A 17145-nucleotide genomic window follows, 5' to 3' on the forward strand; every position below is an offset into this window, starting at 1 on the left:
CGTACATAGATGCGACTAATCCAAAGTCAACCTCTTAATTTCTCCTCCTCTCCCAACAAATCCTGCTGGTATATACTGCATCTTGACTTCTCTCTCCTTTCCACATCTATCAGCAAGTTTGTTCAATTTTATCTCCACTTCTCTCCATTTCTTCTTCCCCAGATTTTTGCAGTGTTTTCGAACTTGCCTCCCTACACCCACTCCTGCCTCCCTATAAGCCACTCTCCACATAGCAGTCTGAGTGGTTATTAAAACATGGAAAACAACTCATGTCACTCTGCTGCTGAAAGTCCCTCAGGGACTTTCTTTGAAGTTTGAATGAAATATAAACTCTTTCTGTGTTTCTTGATGAGAGAGAGAGAGAGAGAGAGAGAGAGAGAGAGAGAGAGAGAGAGAGAGAATGTGAGAGAGAAATATCAGAAACATTGATTGGTTGTCTCCCATATGTGTCCTGACTTGGGATCAAACCCACAACCTATGTATTTGCACATTCCTGGAATGCACCTTCACATGAATTTTGCAAAGTCGGGTACTTCTCCTTCTTAGGTTGCAACTTACCTGTCACCTCCTCGGGGAAGCCTTTCTTGATCTAAACTAGATCTCTACTATCATTCTTTACCAAAGAATCCCGTTTGTTTTTTCATGACTCTAATTACAGTTTATCATTCTTTTAGTGTCTTTGTTTAGTCATTTGACTTCTTGACAAGCCTGTAAACACATGTGTTCATTTACTTTTTTTTTATTCTTCATGACTAGCACAGTGCATTGCATGTGATAGGTGTTCAATATACACACCTGTTGAATGAAAGATTGTCAGGCCTGCACTAAGCCTCTATGTGTGTCATTTTAATTGATGTTCACAAGAAGTCCGAAGATATATATTGCCCTATTGCATTTTATGAACAAGAAAAAAAAAGTTTACAGGTGTGAAGTAATTTGCCCAAATCCAGAGTATACAGATGGAGAGGCTAGGATCTGAACTTGGATTGTCAAGGTCCAAGACATGAGCACTGACCCACTTCACTTCGTTGCTGCTGGTGTGTAAGAAGGAGAAAGGAAGTTATCATGTCTTTAATATCAGCACAGTCTCACTTTGTGATTTATAAGATCATGACATGAAGATCTTGGCTCCTTTCTCCAGTCTATTAAATCACTTGTTTCAGAGGGTTGTTTTCCAAAGACAAAACAGAGAGTTAGGCGGCCTGGGGGTTAAGTTCATTTCAGAGTCAAGTAAGCATTTAAACCTATCTTTTCTTTGATAGCTCATTGTAACTTTCCAAGGCTAGTTGTACATTTTATGGACTGATTTTTGTGATTTGATTCTGCTTCATCTTTCCATATCTACACTGAAAAAATAGATCACACAAATTGGCAATTTCTTATGGTTCCCTGTGACTGAGTTTCCCATAGGTCTAGCAAAGATGTCTAAAACATATTCATCTCTGAGTTGTCACCATGCCTCTTGTACTAGCCCAAATAACAACTTTGGGAAGATTAGAAGACAGCACCCCTCAATCTCTCTCAAAATCCCGATGACTATTTTTTGTTGTTGTTGCAGAAATAGAAAATCCCATCCTAAAATTCATATAAACTGTCAGGGAATCCCAAATAGCCAAAATAATCTTGAAAAAGAAGAAAGCAGTTGGAGATCTCACACTTTCAGATAAAAACTTACTGCAAAGCTATGATAATCAAAACAATGTGGTAATGGTATGAAGGTAGACTAAGACCAATGTACTAGAATAGAAAGCCCAGAAATAATCACTTGTATATACGGCCAAATGATTTTGGACAAGGGTGCCAAGTCCATTCAATGGGGAAAGGACAGTCCTTTCAAGAAATCTTCCAGGAAAACTAGACATATCCACATGAAAGAGAGAAAGAAAGAAAAGAGAGAGAGAAATTGGACTATTACCTTATCTGTATACAAAAATTAACTCAGAATAGATCAAAAACCTAAATGTAAGAGTTAAAACTACAACTGTAAGAAGAAAACATAGGGGGAAAGTTTCATGACACTGGATTTGGCAATGATTTCATCGATATGACAGCAAAAGCCAAGCAACAAAAGGGAAAATAGACAAGTTGGCATTCATCAAAATTGAAAACTTGTGTATCAAAGGACGCTATCAAGAGAGTGAAAGAGCAACCCATGGAATGGGAGAAAATATTTGTAAATCATATAGCTGATGACAGATTATTAACCAGAATACATAAAGAACTCCTATGACTTAAGAACAACAACAATAAAACAAATAACCTGATTAAAAATAGACAAAGAACTTGAATAGACATTTCTCCAAAGAAGATATATAAGTGGCCAAAAAGCACATGAAAAGATATGCAACATCAGTACACATTAGAAAAAATGCAAAGCACAACCACAACAAGATACCACTTTACACACATTTGGATGGCTATTATAAAAAAAGAACATAGAGAGAGAAGGAGAGGGAGAGAGAGAGAGAAAGAGAGAGAGAGAGAGAGAGAGAGAGAGAGAGAGAAGAACTGTTGTCCAGAATGTGGAGAAACTGGAATACATGTGTGTCAAAATGATGCAGCCACTGTGGAAAATGGTATGGCAATTCCACAAAAAATTAAATGTAAAATTATCATACCATCCAGCCATCCCACTTTGGCGTATATACCCCAAAAAAGTGAAAGCAGAGGCTCAAAGAGATATTTGTACACCCATATTCATAGTGGCATTATTCACGATAGCCAAAAGATGGAAGGAACCCAAATGACCACTGATGAGTGAATGGATAAACAAAATGTGGTATATATGGGCAGTGGAAAATTTGACATATGCTACAACTTAGAAGAAACTTGAAAACATTAAGTGAAATAAGTCCATCACTAAAGGACAAGTATATACTTCTTCTTGTATGATGTAATGAGTATTTAATTTCATAGAAAAGGAAAGTGGAACAGTGGTAACCAGGAGCTATGGGAGGGGAGGGAGTGGGGAGTTATTGTTTAATGGGTACAGAGTTGGGGAAGGTGAAAAAGCTCTGGAGATAGATAGTGGTGATAGTTGCATAACAATATGAACATGTTTAATACCACAGAAGTGCACACTTAAAAATGCTAAATTTTGTTATGTATATTTTTACCACAGTAAAAAAGAAAGAAAATTAACTTTCTAAGAAACAATATTTTTATTTACAGCTAAAACTGTGCAATGGATGCTGTGCAAAGCTGCCCAGATGCCACACTCAGAACTGGGGTCATACTCTCCCAGATGCTGTCATGCTCTCAGCTATTAGTCTCCAGAAACTGCCCTTGGCTGGAGAGAGCTGCCTCGAGGTCAGGTTCCATTCCCAGGACTGCTTAAATCTGATGACTCTTCAATGTGAGGACATTATGACCAGTTTCACAGCTTCCAAGGGGCTGACGGAGATTTTGTTGTGCCTGCATTGCAGCTCAACCTCATCTCCTTTCCAACCTTTATTTTTCAGGGTTTTTTTTTTAGGAAGTGCTTTCAACCGTTGAAGGCACTTCCTTAAAAAAAAAAAAACCCTGAAAAATAAAAGAAGTAAGGAAAGCAAGGAAAGAAGGGAGGAAGGAAGTGGAGGGAAGGAGAAAGGGAAAGGGAAAGAGGAAGGAGGAAGGGAGGGAGGAAGGATAAGAAAACAGCATCCCTTTCTCAATTCTTTACTTCCACCTGCCAGAAAAAGTGTCATAACAAATATTATTTATGTGACGAGAGGGATTTGAAAGGCACCCCTTCGAGTTGTACAGTGCACAACCTGCAGAAAGAAGCAGTTGACCCTGGTTCTTTCTTCTACTTTGTTCTTTGTTGACCCTGTCTCATTCTTCTATTTTGGGGATCCCCAGCACCATTGAGAATGGTCAGTTGATGAGTGTCCACTTATCCTTAGCTAGCACCTAAGCCAGCCTTGAACAGGAAGAGAAATATGTCAGTTTCCTCAGCCCCGCCATGCAGTAGACCTCAGCAGTCATTTCTGGTGTCAATGAGATCTGGGATGTGAGAGGTTAGGAGGGAGCTCTGAGGACTCCCTAGAGTCTTTCACTCTCTAGCTCTGTGGTCTTGACATTGCCTTCTGGTCCTACCACTTTCATGGATCATGCTCAGTTCTTTGGGCAGGTCTCTGCATCCCTGTCTCTCCTAATCCTAGGTCATTGTCTCTTGCTTTAATCTTAAACTGCTGTGTCTTCCTGAATGCATTTTGCTTGTGTTAAATGTGAAATAAATTTCCTGGGATATCTATGAATTCTGGGGTCAGGCCTGGGGTCTCCTTTTGAACACCAACAGGAAAGAAACCCTAAGTAGGAGGTAATATCAGTGAGGGCACTTTCAACTAAGTTCATTTTTCAAGTACTCTAAATTGGACCATAAGGTTGTGGGGAGTTAACTACTGATCTAATTTACTTTATAGCCTAACAATAAAATCCTCATATTAAAAGAGAAGAGAAAAAGAAAACCTTGCAAGCCTCTTCTCTCCTCAAGCTTGTCTTTCTATCTTTCTCATTATCACACTACTCGGCAATTACCTCATTGCCCCTCAAAAGAGTGGTGTAACCCTCTTTTTCTCCTCCCTGGCCAAGCTACCCCTTTGTTTCTGAGACAGTGATGTCTTCCTTCCATCAGTCCATGGAAGGCTGCTCTCTCAGAGGCCACTAATGGCTTTCCAACACTCAATTCCAGGAAACTTGGAAATTGTCATCTTATTTACCATTTCAAAACTTTCTTCTTTAGATTTGGTCATTATAATGTTATAACGTTTCACTTCTCTTTCTATCTCTCTGACTGTATTTTCACTATTGCTCTGGCAATTCCTTTGGCCCAGAGCTTAAACAATGATGTTCTCTGGAGTCCCCTATACTGACTGTCTGTCTAATGCACATCTTCACTTGGATGTCCCTCAAACATCTCAGATTAGTATGGAGAGAGAGAGAGAGTGAGAAAGAGAGAGATGAAATTCAGTCATGCTGAAGTGAGAGAGGATTTCCACACCTGCCTACATTGAAAAGCCAAAAATAGGGATATTTGAGGAGAAAAGTAGTGAGAAATTTTTAAATTCTATTGATATGAGCTATAAGAATGGAGGTTTGCAGAGAAAGAGAAAGGTGTGTTTCTCACTCTTGGGAAAAATTAGAAATAGGTTAGACAAAAAAAGTTACAAATACTTTGGATATCCCAACCTTCCCTTTTTTCCTTTCCTCTCAGTCCTGTTGTGTATGTTTTTCCCTGCTCTCAAAACCTCTTCTTTAGGAAAGAATCTAATACTTATTCACATAAGTTTTTAAGGCTTATTGTGATAATTTTACACATCAGCAGAAGCTCATATCTGAAGCCAGTAATACTTAAATACATTGAAAAAAAACTGTATAATCCAGTGTACCCAGTACAGGGCTAAACAAAACATAGTAGTATTCAATAAATGTTTATCGAAAGATGTTTTAAAAGCATTAATTGTATTATCAAACTCTGGAAACAATCTTAAATATCCAACAATGGGAGACCATAACCATTGATATAAAAATGTTATATATCTATAAAAAAATTTCAAAAACATTTTTAATGGCCTGGGGAAATGCTTATAATGAAATGTCAGGGAAAGTAAATAGGATTCAAATTGCTACTACACTGTCAATTACAAAAAATAAATGACACACATATACAGAAGACAGAAAATCTATGGGTATCTCTGGAATCTGTGGGATTTGGAATCTTCTTTCTACTTCTCTGTATTTATCATTTATAATTGGTATGTGATAAGTATTACAAAAGTAAACATTATGAAAGATTGATTTAGTAGGAGATATACTCTTCACGAGTTGTGCAGTCGGAAGTCAACAGTGTACTAGTGTGGCCTGCTGGTCTAGGACTTGGAAAGGTGGTGCCAGCCTCTGCAGCAACGGAGGCTGGCTTGGAGGGGGTGGGTTTTTAAAGAGAGGTACAGCAGTGGAGAGCCTGTCCTTTAAAGAAAAAGTGAGTACATGGTAATGTTGACCTAATGGTGCCTGAAGGTGGGCAACCTTCTTCTAGGGAGGCTTCACTCTGCTAGGTTAATAGGCTCAGCCGGTAGAACAATTTGAGCTCGGGCTTCTCCCTCACCTGTTGTTTCTTAAAACACTCAAGCCTTGCTCAGGTGCTCAAACATGTTTATATTTTCACCCTGCTTCTTCACTCATTCTCTTCTGTTCAAAATACAGCTGTAAGATTCATTGAAACCCTTGGTGTTGGTGCCTCGGTGATATTCTACATTAATATTTTTAAGAACTGAGGTTGTGTGCCTATGTAGAAAAATAATATCGTGCCTATACCATAAAACCTACACAAAAGGCTTGGTGATCTTCATGAAGAGACCACAGATTTCAACATTTATAAAGAAACATTTTCCTTATTTTTGGAAATTCCTTCTAAATATCTGTGTTTTCTACTAACTTAAGTTGCTTCCCACATCTTTCCCCTGAGCTCTGTTGCCTCTCTATGGGAGGCAAACTTCGTAGCTAGTACAAACAAAATAACAAACAAAACCTAAACAAAACGTTGCAACAGCAATACCTATCCCTCTCCTAATTTCTAATTTTCTAAAAATTAAGTCCTTTCCTTGTGTTTCAAGGAGCTTTGGATCTGAGAGATTCGACAACTTCGAAAAACCTAACAAAACATAGTTTTGTTTTTATTATTTGCTAGTTATTAAAATATCCAACATCCTGATTAAGGAAGGCTGGATGACAGGAGACACTGAGGTGGCATGGGGGAGAACTGTGGAAAAAAAAAAAAAAAATCCCAGCTCTGCCCATAAAACTGCGTAAGAAAGAGCCCACTTCCTCCTGCAGGTTGCTCCAGGCCGCGTTTTGCAGGCCGCCGCATCTGCCTCCCCTGTCTCTTACCTCCTAGATGTTCGGCACTATTTGTGGCCGGCGTGGTGGAAGGACACAGTGAGGTTCTCACCCCCGCCCTCAGTCCCCCGCTCCCATCCCCGGTTCCATCAAAGCGAACCCGGGCCAGCGCAAGGATCTCCGAGTTGCGAGTGTGCTGAGGCTGGGACTGTCACTCATTCTCCGCTCAGCGCGTGAACGCAGCTCGGCAGCGGCTGGCAGAAAACAATTCTGCAAAATTAATCGTACTCAGCCTGGCAATTGTCTGCCCCTAGGTCTGTTGCTCTAACGCCGTCCACACTCGCTACACGGTGGGGCACAGAATTTACCGCGGCAAGAACATCCCTCCCAGCCAGCAGATTACAATGCTGCAAACTAAGGATCTCATCTGGACTTTGTTTTTCCTGGGAACTGCAGGTACATTTAAAAAATTCTCAATTTGATTTGCTAATTGCCTTCTTCTCCCTCCTACTCCCCCTAGGAACACTGTTATTTCGGTGGTTTTATGGAGAATGCTAAGGGTGATCATTTTCGTGGAGCCGAGGAAGGAGCGCGTAGCCCTGGCCGTCTGGCCAAACCCCGCACCCTCCCGGGCTGCCTCTCCGTGCAGCGAGCTTCCAGCGCCCCGCCAGCGCGCCCGCCCTTCCCATTTAGTGTGACTGGGCGTTGTGATCCGAGCCCCCAGCTCTCAGAGACGCTGGCGGCCGCACAGTGATGGGTAGCGCTCCTTACCCGAAGGCGGGCGGCGCGAATGGCGAGGCTCGGGGTGCCGCCGCACAGGCTCAGATTCTGCTCGGTTGGGGCTTGTCAGCTCTGGCTTCGGGAAGAGTGAACAATAAAGACGGAGTAGCCACCCAGATCGTTATTTCCCCAGGTCTAATAAAGTGGGGCTCGCCGCCGTTGCCGCCCCCTGCCAGGGGTCGAATAACGGTTTGCAAAATGGGGCGACATGGGCAGAATCTCAGGACTGTGTGGCCGTTGTTGCACCCTCGTCGATATGACGTTAGTTTTTCATTTTCCAAATTGCTGGTTAGTTGCAAAGCCTGCTTTCGGCTGGGAGCTCGAAGGGATGGGAGGGTCCAGCGCCGCGTTTTGACAGGAGGAAGTGCGGAGGGGCGGAGGGCGAGGAGGGCGTGATCGAGGCTGTCTAGTGTGTGCGCGTGTGTGCGCGCGTGTGCCTTCACACGCACCCAGAGCCCTGTGTTGCACCATGAGAGAGAAGAATGGCAGGTAGACCCCCGAAACGCTTCGTCTCAGTCTCCTTTCTTTGGACGAGGTTCCTGGTTTTGCAAAGTGCGAACAATAGGGAGCTGGGAGGAAGACAGTAGTGATGCTGCCATAGGTGGCGGGGGCTGGGCCGCCGCCTAGCGAACCTCCACGGCCGGCAGAAAGATTCATTTCGCTTTGGGTGTTTCCATCCCGGCCTCCCAGGAAGATTCTTACGTGCGTGCCCACCCTCCCCTCCAGCTGCTTCTCCTACCCCACCCCAGGATTTGCGCTTAAGCGCTGGTGGACGGGAAGAGGGAAGAAAAGGAACCCGGACCGCAGAAAGCTGGGGCGGGGTGGGCGGACGTTCTCGGTTGGGGGCGTGTGCTGGGATGTACCCTAGGAAAGCCGGGCTGAGGGAGCTGTCTGCCGCGGTCGCCGCTGCCAGGTGTCGCAGAAACTGCCTCGAGTTGGCCGAGCCTGGCTTGGGGAGCTCGCGGGGCGGGCCTGGGAGCACCCAGCACGCCCCCTCCCCAGGCAGCTGGGAGCAGTGCCGGGCCGCCGCCTCCAGCCTACTCCTGAGCCTCCCATGGCGACCAATCAGAGCGAGGCTGCCTGGGCGGGAAGCGGCGAGAGGCTTTTATTGCGGCGCGGGTGGTGACCAGGAGCTACCAGGACAGTCTCCGGTGTTCCAGCCCAACGTTCTTGCTCCTCTCCCGCCCGAGGAACCCCGCCCTGCGGCCGGTCCCCCGCCCACCTCTCAGTTTCCGAGGAAATAAAATGGAGTCTGGGTGGTCTCCGGGAGGTGCTATCTCACTCGCGCCTCTTTCACGCCAAATTGGAGCATCCTTCCCGCCCCCGCCATCACACAAATTTGCGCCCGCCTCGACCTGGCCGGAGCGCGTAGCCTTGGAGGGCGCGGTGGCAGGGAGCACCGACGCGCGTGCGCTGCCCAGCCCCCCGGGAGCTGGGGCGAAGCTGGGGGCGGGGCGGGATGGGCCGGGGCGAGGGGCCCCCGGCGAGGGGCCCCCAGCGGGAGGCCATCCCCAGTGTGCTCACCGCGGGGTCCTCAGAGCCACGGAATGCCCTTTCCGTAATGCCCGTAGGTCGCCGCGGCGCGACCTGTGGAAAGGGCGGGGGCGGGGGCGTGTGTGTCTCCGAGATCTCCTCCCTTATAGGTGGGGACGTGCCCGTGGAGCCCTAATCTTTGATAGGCCCTTGGGGGCTCCCTCAGCGGTTCTTTTCATCATGGCGATGGGTGTAACCCTCAGTGTGTGGATCCCCAGTGAGTTGCAGGGGTACACGCCCAGGGAATCCCAGATGAGGATGTTCTCTGCTGAGGAGGCAAGGGTGACATTTTGACCCGTGGACCCTGAAAGGAAAGTGTCCTCATTCCTGACCCTAGAACCAAGATGATAGGACGAAGGCGGACCGGGAAACACAGAAAAGGTTGCTTAACAAAAGAAAGAAGTTGAGTGGTTTTCCGAAGAGAAATACTTATTGTTTCTACCACAGTTTAAAACAAAAGTGGAAGAATTCCAGTCAAAGGGTCAGTAGGAAAATACAAACGATAATACACACACACACACATTTGGCCTCAAATGTTGTATCATCTTCGAGGACAAGGTGGTTCAGCCTCTCGACACTCGGTGCATTTGACGATTTAGATATAAGGTGTGCTAACTTAATATACCAAACGAATTAGCTCTGCTGCCCCTCTTGTTTTGGTGTCTTCTGTTCTTTAGGAATAAAGAGAAAGGCTGTGGAATTAACTGCAGTTTAAATGTTTTGTGGAAAAATTATTTGATACGGACTGGCTGTTAAGTCATATGTTTCTTTGATAAATTTACAATCCTCTGCCAATTTAACTCGCAAGAGTCAAGGAATGGATAGGACTGGTTTTCAAACAAAGAGCACCTGTGCTACCTTTTAAAGATAGCTAGTGCATACATGTACCAGAGGGGACCCCCAAAACCAGAATTTATTTATACTAAATTATGTATTTATTCTTACATGTTTAAACTTCGGTCACCTTCAAAGTACTCTCCATTTGATACAATACACCTAGCAAGATACTTTTCCACCTCTCAAAACAGTTTTGAACTTGTTGATTTTTTGATGGCTTTTAGTGCTTCTGCTGTTTCTTGTTTCACCTCTTCCACATCAGCAAAACATTTCACTTGGAGGACTTTTTCATCCAGCGAAACAAAAAAAAAAAGTTGCTCTGGGAGAGATCAGGAGAATAGTGAGGGTGGGGAACAGGGGCCATGCCATTTTTGGTCAAACACTGCTGAACGGTCAGCGTGGTGTGGGCAATTGTGCTGGTAAAGCACCTGTCATGAAATGGACAAATGGATGGAAAGAGTCTTCAAAAAAACTTCACTTAAACCGAATGCAACCTCTCACAGCAACAGCAGCTAATACACTGATACAGATGGGTTCCTAGAACACTCACCTAGCTGGGGAAGCCTGTACTACTAGGGGCCCACCCTGCAGAAGATAATTCCGTTTTGGGGGGTCTCCCTCATATATAGAGTATATATAATGCCCCTCACTAAACAAATAAAGACATGTTTCAGCAAAGTTTGCAGTGAGCACAATTATGGTGAGCTATATTTTTTTGTTGGTTTTCATTTTAAGATCAGAAATGTGTCTTTCTGAACAAAATTTAACAGAATGTAGTGAAGCCGTATTTAAGAATGTGGAAAGCCTTTCACAACTCTATCCAAAAACCAAGAAGTTAATTTTCTTTCAGTAAATAATTAGGATATATTAAAATACTGAAAATAACTTACAATATATAAAATTCAGAAGAGTTAAACAAAAATAATATAATTCAGACATTGTTGAAGCGTGGCCTGTCATTTACTTGATAGTTTTTGAGTTACTCTTTCCCCTACTGTTTTCTGGGGATCTACCAATTGGGCTGAGTTTTCATTAGTCTAAAACTTACATAGTTTTTTTAAGTCAATTTTTAAAGAAGCTCTCCCCACCTTCCCCCAGTAGATTGAACCTGTTGACTTCTTTCTAGATATCTTTACCCAGGATCTATCTTTTCAAAACAATAATGTTAGAATAGCAGAAAATAGCAGGGCATTTCCTTGTTCAATAAAGGAGGTTCATCCAAGGCTCTATGCCAATTAATTGAACTAAAAATTTGTTGCCTTAACTGGTGGCTCTTTCTTGACCTTGGTAGTTCAAGAATTAAAGTAGTAATTGTTAGCAAAAAAATTTATGGTGTGGGTGTACTCTTCACAAGGGCTCTCTTTGGATGCTTACCCACAGCAACAGCAAGAGGGAGAAATTAGTCACATGGAACTCCCCCAATTCTAAGAGTTTTGCATAGTGCTTCTGTTTGGAATACATTTATCATTAAACCTCAGATAGGTAGCATGTAATTTAATGTAAGTAATCTATATCTGTATATTTCTGTCACAGGAAACAATGTCTTAATTGCCTTTCAAAATAAATAGCACCATTTTGTCATTCAGAAAGTAGTCGTTAGGCATGACAGATGTTTTTGTTCACTGCAGAACTCAGTTTCTTAAATTACAGCATCTTGTAAACTTGACACTGCTTAAAATATAGATTTTCAAATTTTTGATCCAACCACTTAATTTTTAAGGTGACAAAGCCTCTATTTAATATTAGTTTGATGAATCCCCCATATTCACATCTTCAATGTTAAAGAATTGTGGCTGCTCTCTGGACTGAAAGTGACTTCAATGCCACTGGCTGACCTTCAAAGGTATTTTACCAACAATCCTTCCTGTCTTAGTGTAAAGTGAGTGATTGACTACCTGTTGCTAAAAACAGTTTGAACTTTCTCTGCCAATATCTGGTTTGTGGTGATGTAGGGCAGAACCAATTGCCAGGGAGGGAGAGAAAGGGACCTACCACACCTGCCACCATCAGTCTTATGGGAGCAGCCAGCCTGAGGGAGAGAGACAAAGGCATTTGAAAAAGGCTCTCCTGTACTATTTACATATTGAGTTTTTAAGTACACAAATATTTACTTGTGTCAAAATAAATATTTTAATGTAGATTACATAATTGATAATTTTTTTTAGTTTAGTAATCTAACATATATAGGCTAACAGTTGTCTGGAAGTTTAAAGGAAATGGCAGCAAATTACAAATAGCATTTTACTAGTTTTAAAAATGGTCTACAAATTAGAATTAAAAATGAATCAACTGGCTATATAATAAATAATAATAATAATAATAATAATAATAATAATAATGGCTATTTGAGCTTTGAATAAAAAAAAGACTAAGGTTAAGATTCCTTTAGTTAAAAAGGAAGATATGAGTAAAACTCACAAGAGAATTTTATACATCTCTTGAAGTACTCAGCAAGTTTCTGAGGAATATTATAAGAGATAGCCTCTTGGGAAGAGAGAAATACCCAAAGATCTCTCTGACTCCTATTGGTTGGGCCCCTGTGAAGTCCAGAGTTTTTAATGAGTAGACAAGGAAGTGAAACTACTACTGATAATACAGGTAGATGTACTTACTACTGTAGGTCAATAAAATGCAGAAGTCAATCTGAAGATCTCAGGTATGTCACCTCCAGCCCTGTTTGTTATTAACTCCTGGTGCCAAACCTCAAAACCATTTGCTGATGTAAAGGGATGTAAATTATTTGGTGTCACCACTGATGCCATTGTGCCCTTTCATTTCACCATGTTGAGTGCTGTCTCTCAGCTGAAGATACTCATTAGGAGACTGCCTTTTGATGTTGGTCCAGCTGCCAAATGGCTCCCTTTCAGGCAGTTTCAATACATTACTCTTTAGACACTCTTAACCGTGTCTACGTACAGACACTGAGATTGGAGTTTTTGGTTAGGATGGCATTCTTTCCTCTTCCTGCAGTATTAGTTTAGCTTTCGAGCAATCAGAGACCCAAAGAGGACTACACTAAAATATAAGCCATTTGGTCTATCTTGTGTCTGTGTGTTTTTGGAAAAAAGGGTTTACTAAACCTATAATGCATTCTTTTCCTCCCAGATATATGTAAATATGCTTTCCGTTCAATTCCAAGTTTGCATCACTCAAGTGACTTGAAAGGCTTCTATATAACTTGTATTCTACTACTTAGTCTCACTAGCACTTTTTGATTTGTAGCTGTAAACACTGGCAACATCTGACCTATTTTCTGTTCTCTGTTACTCCTGAGAAAACATGTTAAAAGGCTTTTGGTATCTGATTACTTCACCATTTAGGAATATTCCTAGTAATGTCACAACGTTTGAGATTGTTACATGAGGTAACATAATCGACTCTTAAACAGTTGAGCAAATATGTTTATTGAGTGCCGGCTTTTTATGATCAGCTCTGTGGGGAATTACAAAGGACTGAGATGACATTATTTCTGCTGTCAAGGAACCTAAAAGTAGTATAGCACAGAGACTAAGCGTTTTCAACAACCCTAGGTTGAAAGTTCAGCCACACATATTCCTTATTAGCTATCTGATCTTAAGCAGGTCATTTAATTATTTAACTTCTCTAAGTTTCAGTTTCTTCTTCTGTGAAATGGGAACATTAGCAATACCTACTTGTTCGAGTTGTTGTGATTATTTTAGAGAACACAGGACTTCCGTGCGTTCAAGCTGTGTTTATTAATGAGAAAAAGGGATGTATAGGGATTTAGAAAAAAAGTAATTATTTAGACAGTGCTTTCTTTCTAGAAGGATTTAAAATGGATGTTATGGGAACATGATCTCTTCAATGATTAGAACTAAACTTTAAAAAATTTGTTGTTAAATATGCCCACACAGAGACAAGTGGCCTCAGTATAAGGTCGAAAGCCCTTAATTAGCATAGGGGTAGATCTAGGTTTCATGCAGCCTGAAGGGTATACAATTTTGAAAGCCCTCTTTAAGGAAAATTAAAAAAAATGCATTTGCTTTTTCAAAATTTAGAAAACATATGAGCATGAGAATTCATTGTCAGATCCCCATCCCCCCAGAGACTTGAAAGGAGCCCATGCAATGGAGGGCCCAGCCCACTCCTATCCTGTGTTAGCAACTTTGTGTTGGTCTTCTTGGGTCTACTTGCTTGAGAATACAAGGTTCCAGCTTGTTAAACATGTACCTCATAAAGGCTATTGTGTAGTGCATTGATGATTAGAATCATGTATCAAAATCAAAGTTTTAAAAAGAAGGAGCTATTTGACCTTTATTTTACAGAAAATCTTAAGTGAGATCTGAGGTGATTTAGCATTTCTCACTGCTGATATTCCTGTAAATTGCTAACTGGAATAAAACAAAGTAATTGCTCTTATTTTCAAATGTGTCTGACATAACTACCCTATTGGTGGGCAGGAAGTATTTTTACCAACTAAAGGCATATGATATTGGAGAAGAGATGGAAGATTTTATTTTAGCTATCTAAGAGGAGATAAACTGGATGTATAATACCAATAATTATAAAAGTCACTATATAATTTTCAGAGTTTTTGATATTCATTATATCACTTAGTCTCCATGTTATTTATTTGTTGAATATTTATTGAGTACTGAGTCCTGGGTGTTGGGAATATAGTGGTAAATTAAACATGCATCATCCCTGCTTTCATGGAGCTTCCAGTCAAATAGTGTGGGGGGATATAGACATTAAACAATTAACCCACATATATTTATAATTACATATTCTGATCAAAACTGGGGAAAGGAAGAGGGTACTATGAGAGATTACCAGGGGAAGTTCGCTTGTGACTGGGTGGCTGGGCAGGTGAGGAGGTAACATTTGAAGAACTCTGTGAAATGTGAAAGGTGATGGTCTTCTCATTGACTACTTAATTTCAACATCAAATCACAGCAAACATTTTGAATTCCTTCATTCAGCAAACCTTCCTGAAATCTGGAGAAGGTCAGATAGTTTCAGGAATTTTGCTGGATTTCAGTTTATAAAATCCAGTAAGATGTCCCTCTGTCTCTAAAGCATACTGTCTAGTGTGGGAGGGAGATATACTATACTTACAAATAGAGACACGAATACATGCCATTGGAGCAAAAGGAAGGAAGAAATTTACTCTGCTTGGGAACCCCCCAGCTGTGTAGGGGGCGTGAGTTCGCCTTCACTAGATGGAGCAGGAAGAAGGGATGATTCAGGCAGAGGTAACACCTTGAATTATGAGTATGCATGATCCTTTTGGGGAACAGTGCAAAGGCCAGAGATTAGGAGAAAAATACTCTCCAAGTCTAGATTGTGAGAGATCTGGAAATAGAAACTGTGTGTGAGAAAGGTTAAGTGACTTACACAGGTGAAGCTGAGGCTATAACTTATATTAGTTGGCTGCAATTCCTTCTTTTCAAGAGTTAGGATGATTTGAATACATAAAAGCATCAGAATCCATGGTAAGCAAATGTGAGTATGCTTGGCTTTTGAACTGAGTCCATCCAAAGAGAGTGGGGAGTGCAGGGTGGAGGGGCAATATCAAGAGCTTTGAAGTCTGACAGGACTGGCTTGAGCCCACTAACTGAAACTGATATTCTGCAAGTTGCTGCACTTCTGAGCCTGCATCCTAGTCTGCAATATGGAGATAATGACACTCCCTTATGGGTTTTGGTGAGCTTAAATAAAATCACATATGTAAAATGGGTAATATGTAATAGGCTCTCAGTATGTCCTTTTAAAAATTTCATCTTGAATAGAGATTAATTTTTGAAATGTTTATTAAACAGTTGTACTGTGAATATGAGGTTCACAGTTCTGTGTTGGAGGCTAATGGGGGAAAATGAAGTTAAGACTCCTGTACTGGTTCTGTGTAGGCACCCAGAGGGCTGGGAGAAAACACTTACTTAGTTCAGAGAGAGAAGACATCATGAAAGGTACTATATGAATAAGTACCTAAAAGAAGGAGGCAGGTATTAATTGTGAACATTGTTTAGAAAGGCAGAAATCATCTTGGTTGGTTTTAATGTCTGAGAAAAGGTGTGAAAGAGCTAGTGCTTGATCTGGACCTCAGGGGCGTGAGATAGACAGGGAGAGGAAGGACCTATTTCTCTGCAGAAAGAGATGAGTCCAGCTGGGTCACAGATGAGTCAATTGGTATTGACGAGCTGTGAAGGCAGACTGGATATTGAGGCAGGTCTTATTCAAGTCTGAAATGCTAGACAAAGGCAAGGGGTGCGGTTGTAAATGTTAAAGAAATCACTTTTTAAAAATATTTACAACTATGGTGAGTGATAGTAATTGAACATCTGCTATACTAGGCTCTGTGTATGCTGCCAGCCATGAATTAGCAGAGAGATAAGCAGGAGCAAATTGGTAGAGATTACTGCAGTACTTAAAGGGAATTTTGGTTTTTATGTAGCAGCCACAATACTGGCTGGACAAAGTAGTAGGTTAGTTAAAGGATGTTCGTTACATTATCTAAGACGGACTAGATGACGGAGAACCCAGAGACTGGGAGATAAGGGAACAAGTTAAAACTAGTTTGGAAGTCCAATGACAGTCTCTTGCATTATGTGGTAGGAAGACTTGTATGTAGGGAAAGGGTACTGTTGGGCTTGGATTAAAAAGATTTGAGTTCAAGATTTGGCTCTGCTCCTAACTAGCCAAGTGAATTTATGTAAGGTACTTAATGTCTTTTTGAACTGTAATTTCCTGATTTGAATCTGAGAATCAAATAAAATAATATATGTGAAATGGATTGCAAACCAAAGGACTTCACAGGTACACCTTTTATTAGTAGACACATAGTTAAAAAGACTTATAAAGTCAAATTTTCTGTAGCAGAGGAGCTTGTTAAAGAAATTTAACTGTAATATGTTTTATAAAGCAGATAATCTTGGAAAGATACATTTGCAATGACTTTGGATAAGGATATAAAAGGCACACAGCTAAGATGTTAGAGATGACAAATCAGCCAGCAGAATTAGTTGCTAGGTCCAAAATGGACAGAAAGAGAAAAAATTTTAAGTTACCAACTCCTGGGAATGAAATAATCGTGGTACTGTCAGTATGATGGGGGAACTGAGAAAGGGGGTTACCTTAGATGAAAGGTGGATAACTTCAATTTTACACACAGTAGGTTTTACAAAAACTTTGCGTAGTCTAGTATCTTAACTTGAAGGT

At 41.5% G+C, this 17145-nt stretch overlaps 1 protein-coding gene across 12 annotated transcripts in view; it reads left to right on the plus strand.

The window, feature by feature from the left end:
• Positions 1 to 6882: 6882 nt before the first annotated feature.
• Positions 6883 to 17145, plus strand: part of NCAM1 (neural cell adhesion molecule 1) — a 337891-nt gene continuing 327628 nt past the window's right edge. For 3 of the 12 annotated variants that reach the window (XM_053924127.2, XM_045204028.3, XM_053924130.2), the window contains exon 1: positions 6886 to 7272. In XM_053924127.2, coding sequence (XP_053780102.1) covers positions 7221 to 7272 — 52 coding nt within the window. In that variant the 5' untranslated portion in view covers positions 6886 to 7220. Of the gene's footprint in view, positions 7273 to 17145 lie in introns of all 12 variants that reach the window. The other 9 variants (XM_045204022.3, XM_053924126.2, XM_053924128.1 and 6 more) reach the window with 6 other exon arrangements.

The sequence above is a fragment of the Desmodus rotundus genome, chromosome 5, assembly GCF_022682495.2.
Source record: "Desmodus rotundus isolate HL8 chromosome 5, HLdesRot8A.1, whole genome shotgun sequence".
NCBI lineage: Eukaryota > Metazoa > Chordata > Mammalia > Chiroptera > Phyllostomidae > Desmodus > Desmodus rotundus.